Source organism: Vigna umbellata, chromosome 5, assembly GCF_029865625.1.
Source record: "Vigna umbellata cultivar VRB3 chromosome 5, Vumbellata_1.0, whole genome shotgun sequence".
NCBI classification, from domain to species: domain Eukaryota; kingdom Viridiplantae; phylum Streptophyta; class Magnoliopsida; order Fabales; family Fabaceae; genus Vigna; species Vigna umbellata.
The window spans coordinates 70,102,301-70,107,759 of NC_142169.1; the positions used below are offsets into that span (position 1 = coordinate 70,102,301).

The 5,459-nt window shown below is 31.5% G+C and overlaps 1 protein-coding gene across 1 annotated transcript; it reads right to left on the reverse strand.

Moving 5' to 3' along the window:
- Positions 1-497: 497 nt before the first annotated feature.
- Positions 498-4,489, reverse strand: LOC148198857 (aminotransferase ALD1, chloroplastic-like). Its single transcript, XM_088091610.1, has 10 exons — positions 4,390-4,489; positions 4,242-4,279; positions 3,990-4,057; positions 3,110-3,226; positions 2,807-2,869; positions 2,106-2,210; positions 1,960-2,010; positions 1,456-1,776; positions 1,128-1,334; positions 498-964 (listed from the first exon to the last, which is right to left on the reverse strand). Exons 1-10 carry the CDS (start codon positions 4,434-4,436, stop codon positions 659-661), a joined length of 1,323 nt encoding a protein of 440 aa, XP_087947736.1. The 5' UTR covers positions 4,437-4,489; the 3' UTR covers positions 498-658.
- Between the last annotated feature and the right edge of the window lie 970 nt (positions 4,490-5,459).

The following is a 5,459-nucleotide window of genomic DNA, read 5'->3' on the forward strand; positions in this document are numbered from 1 at the left end:
TCTTTAAAGATTAACTAATCATTGCCTCACACTTTGAAGGACAAATTTAGTAATTTCTTCTTAGTTTAATCAATTACCAAGGGTGCTTTTTGCAAAAAGCTGAGGTTTGTATGGTGAAGCTTGGCCCGAAAGGCGTGCTGGAACAAATTTGCGTGTTACTGTCAATGGTAGCCTATATTCATTTGATCCTTCAAGTTGCTAAGATCAAGGTATATGATTGTGAAGGTGATACTTGCAAATTTTAGTATGTTACAATCTAACACTTCACAGCTTTGATAGTTAGGATAATATGTTTAAGATTTGTCAAGGCATCATGTAAATTTTAGTGTGTTATGCAATCTAACACTTCACGACTTCGATAGTCTGGATTTTTGTTCAGTAACGCAAAATGCACTATGAGAAAGAGAGAACATAATCCTTAAACAACATTAGCAAGCTTTTTCTCATATGTTAAACATTGGTCCTGTTGAGTTTCGATAGGAAGAATATCATCAAAGTGGAGAACGAGTTCCTGTTGTTTATTGCACTACAAAGATGTCATATGTGACAGGTTTAGTTCTTAGGGGAATGCTCTTGTAACTTGAAGCAATGAATGCTCTGATTTGACAAACTTTGCTTTATTTTATGCATATATTCATAAAACTGACAGAAGATAGTGTTAGTTTTGCTTCTGATAGATAAAATATTTGAGTCTCTGTGAGGCTTCAATGATGGAATGTCTCAAACCGAAAGCACTAATTCTTATATACCCTTCACCCCCTGGTCCAAAACCACTACCAGGGACAGTAATTATGTGAGTCTTCTCAAGGATTTCAGCAAAAACGTTCCAAGATTTTGAGCCAGGGAAATGAACCCAAACATAGGGTGCATTTTTACCACCATAAACTGTCAGACCAAGAGAAGTCAAAGCATCAACCAGCATTCTTGCATTCTCCATGTAGTAGTCGACAAGGGACTGTATGGCCTGAAATTTTCCACAATCACACCAATGCCAGAACAGTTCCATACAGATGATAGTAGCCAAGAAGAAACAATTTGAACTAAATCTAGGAATTAGAGTTTAAAGGAAACATAGTAATAGCAAGAATTTTGACTAGCTATACATGTTCTTAGGAAGTAGAATTTACCCTTAAACCTTCTGGGGAAAGGCATGCCAGTCCACCAGCTTGAGCTATGCTGGATGCTCCATTGAAACATGTGCACATTATACGGTTGAAATCATGCAGAACAGGGAAGCCATTTGAGTACAAGAGTTCCTCAGGGACCACTGTCCAACCAAGGCGGACACCAGTGAAGCCAGCAAATTTCGAGAACGATGACACTTCAATTGCGACCTGAACATAACAAGGAAAAAAAGAGGTTGAAAGATGCACCAATCATGTGTACAGAATAACAAAAAGGGTGTACAAGATGCTAGTGAAAGCAACATGAAACAGAAAGGAACCAGTGGCATACCTCTCTAGCTCCAGGAATTTCATAGATTGATTTAGGACTATCATCTGTGATATATGCTGCATATGCAGAGTCAAAGATAATGATTGATCCATTCAGTCTGGCAAAACCCACAAGTTGCTCTAATTGCTTCCTTGTTGCTGCATGACCAGTGGGATTGTTTGGAGAATTGAAGAAAATAAGTTCTGTCCTTGGAATGCTTGGCAGATCAGGAAAGAAATTAGTTTGAGGTCCACATGTCATGTATTCTATGTTTTTATACTTCCCAGCATTATCTACAAACTTGCCAGCCTGACCAATTATGACACTAGAATCTATGTAGGCCTGTCTTAAGACAACATGTAAACAAGTTACACATTATAAGACAAGAATAAGACAAGAATAACTAAGAATATTTTATAGAGTTCCAATGCAACGAAACAATGAGACCGAGCTTATATCATGTTTACTGTTCTAAAAGTCTATTCCAGAGAACATACACAAACTGAAGAAGATGAATGACTATACCGGAAAGGATGGATCCTGCACGGCAATCTTCAGATTGGGACCCATAAGTAACTATACACATTGAGAGAAATCAAATTCAACACTTTATAGTAATTAATGTGAGAATTAGCAGAGGAATGTAATTTACAATGAGGATGAGACATGACCTGAAGACGAGTAATATCACACTGTGCACCATCTGAAACAAAAACCTCAGAAGGTTTAATCCCCATATCTTTGTAAAAGGTAACAGAAATTGCCTTCCTCAGTGCCTGCAATGTCATTTTGGCAGGATATATTTAAGTTTTATGATATATACTTCAAATACAAAAACACCTCCAAATAGGATTACAAATAACTTCACCATACATTTATTGTCTAAATCTGTTACAATTTCGAAGGAAAATTTGATCAAATATGAATTTAGGAAATTTCAAACTTTTAAATTATAAAAATAAATTATAAATTCTAACATTGAATGTTCACCAAAGTTTACTCAACTTCTTAACATATTCTTTCTCTCTCAATATTTAAAACAAAATAATAAATGTTATAACATGATGGAATTTCAATTAATTGTTATTTAATATCATTTTTTCTTTAATTTTTTATAAGAAATTATTTAATTAATATATGGGTGTATTCGTTATTAGAAAGAGACTAATATGAATATTTATTCAGGAATATATATATATATATATATTTCTTTTTCTCTTTTTCTTTTTTTCAGATATGAGAACAAGTATAATCACACCTCAATATTGGTGAATAAAAAGAAAGTATTTTCTGTTTAATATGAGAATTTCATGGTAAAATGCATAGGAATGAAAAAAGAAAATGGATGAACTTCTCAAACAAGATAAGATACCTTTTCACCTTGCTCTGGTCCATATCCTTTATAGCCTGATGCTGTTGAAAGGCCATGCACAAACTGCAAACACCATATGAGTCTATGAATTTCTCTTCTAAACCAATGTTTCCCGTTCTCAACTAGCTATCTCAATTCAACAGAGTTAAAACAAATTCATAGAAATGCGCAGGGATGGTTGAATTTTGCTGACAAATCCTGTTCATTTTGTTAATAACCAATCTTCTTGTACTGTATAAACACTCTCATTTCATAGAGTTTATACATGCATCATCGTCTGCTAACTCAGAAAAAGAAGCTTACATCAACCATGCTAGCTGTTACAGTCTTTGGTAAGGGTTGTGTCGTATCACCAACTCCAAGGTCTATTACATTTGCATGTGGATGCCTCTTCAAGTGCATCATCTCTTGTCTTTCAATCTGATCATATCATAAAATTCTATCTCATATCAAAAAGTGAATATCCAATAAGAGACTGAAAAAATCTTGGACTAGTAATCTAAACAATTATATGTAAAATACTTTTTTTATATTTCATTTTAGTTTTATTGTATCTTTTGTCACATCTAACTTTTCTTTCTTGTAATTATTAATATTTTTCTCCGTCGCGCTTTCATTTCTGTCCATACATGCAAAATTAGGATATAAAAAAGGTTTTTCCAATACAAAACTAATTTGCTTGGTCGGTAGCATTTTGTCACATCAACATGAAACCATGAAATAAAATGCTGTAGGAATTTATATACAAGGGATGTTCAAGAAAAGTCAAATTATGTTTGGATTAATAAAAAAAATGAGACATTACAAAATAAATTTTCTCTCAATTATTAGTATATTTTATGATCAAATAAAATTCTCATCTAACATTAGTCTTAAGGTGGGAGAAACATCGATGTCAATAAAAAAGATGGAAATAGTATCTTTGACGGTATCTTACCATTCCAACCAATCCAAACATATTCTCAATAATATGTCATTAGCCAAACAAGATTATTGCAAAAAAAAATAATTCTCAGATATCTTTCCCTATTAGGAACATAAATGGATAAAATAGAAATCAACAGCACAATATGTTGAACTGAAATTTGAAAGCAGTAAATGGGTGTGATAAGCCAGATTAAGTAATTAATTAATTAAAGTGATCAGAATTATGTGAAGAGAAAAATTGTGGAAAAACATGCACCTCTGGAAATAAATAACCATGTTGCAGTTTCTCCATGTTTACATTCCTGGGTACCTTAGTGCAGTGTCCTGCACATATGATCACGGTCAAAAAGATGATATATTAGAAAGTGGGTTTAAGCCTAACTCAACTCCACAAAATCAGCTTGTAGCACCTAGTTATAAACTATGAATTGATCTTATCTCTAGTCGACGTGAAACTTTCAACAGATAAATCTATAAACTAAAATGAAAAGTTGAACTGTGAGCATACCGATTCTCACGTTTTGACTGTTGAATGTGCATGAGAACCTATGGATTAATCATAATTTGAATTCATCAGCCAATACTGTACAGTGAAGAAGGAAAACCCAGATAATGTTGAAATGCAATAGAGAAGATGTTCAGATTATCATTTTTACCTTGCAATTACCATCTTAGGCTGAAAAAAATCAGCACTGAAAAACATTCCTCTCAGACCAGTTTTCTGCTTTATTTGAGATTAATAGTAACACTTGTGCTACTGATTTCAATAATTGCCACATATTTATATGCACAATAGCAAACTATGCTGCTACTGAAGAATGTACGTCTACAATTTCTCGAGCAGACACATGTGATTTTCCCTTTGTCAATTTCATTTTCCACATACCTAACTTTATATTTGTTAAATTAAAACAGTTGCACTATATTTTTATGTTTTGGACTGTATAGTCAATTTATTTATAAACATTGATGAAGTTAATTATAATAGAGCTCTTAAAACAAAAGTTTATTTAATTAACTACATATATTAATTTTGTGTAATTTTTAATAATCTAAAAATATATTAATTTAAACATTTTTTAGACCATTGAAATTAGACCATCTTAATAAAATACATAAGTTAGACCATATCAATGCTCAACAAAAGCCGAAATAACCTTTGATATGATATTAAACTATACTATGTACTTTTTTCAAGAAAGATTTTCTTGCTTTTTCACTGTTTATATAATAACATATTTGACTTTGTAAGCGTAGTTCAAAAGTAGTTAAATTTTGGAGTATTTATAAAGCGTGAAAAAGATCAATTATTAAGTTTAAAGTGATCTCAAGTGATCACTAGCCATAAGATTTAACACAAGTGATAGTGATGTGTAGAAAACGTATTGCAAGCTTTAGTTGAAATCTTATAAACATAAATGGAAATAAGGTTACTTTTATTAAAGTTAACTAAAAGGGAAAAGCTGAAAAGTTAAAGTTCAAAATAAATTTGAAGCTAAAAAAATTAAATTAAAAATATTTGATAAAATTAGTTTAAATTTATAAACGAAAAATAAGGATATGACTGACTATTAAATAAAATCTTAATATTATATAATTACGTTTTTATTAAATTTCCTGTTTTTTTTTAAGTTATCTGAACCTAGTTTTTTGTAAATTAATTTTCAAGTTACATTTGGTAAAAAAATTATTCTTTATTGAAATTTAAAATAATTATCATTTCCTG

What these genes read in the sequence shown, in the direction of transcription:
- LOC148198857 (XM_088091610.1), bottom strand. Translation starts at nt 4,436, where the DNA reads ATGTTTTTCAGTGCTGATTTTTTTCAGCCTAAGATGGTAATTGCAAG. An exon ending in GTGATATTACTCGTCTTCAG is followed by an intron (nt 2,011 to 2,105) that starts GTCATGTCTCAT and finishes CAATGTGTATAG; the next exon opens with TTACTTATGGGTCCCAATCT. An exon ending in TTTCCCCAGAAGGTTTAAGG is followed by an intron (nt 965 to 1,127) that starts GTAAATTCTACT and finishes GGAAAATTTCAG; the next exon opens with GCCATACAGTCCCTTGTCGA.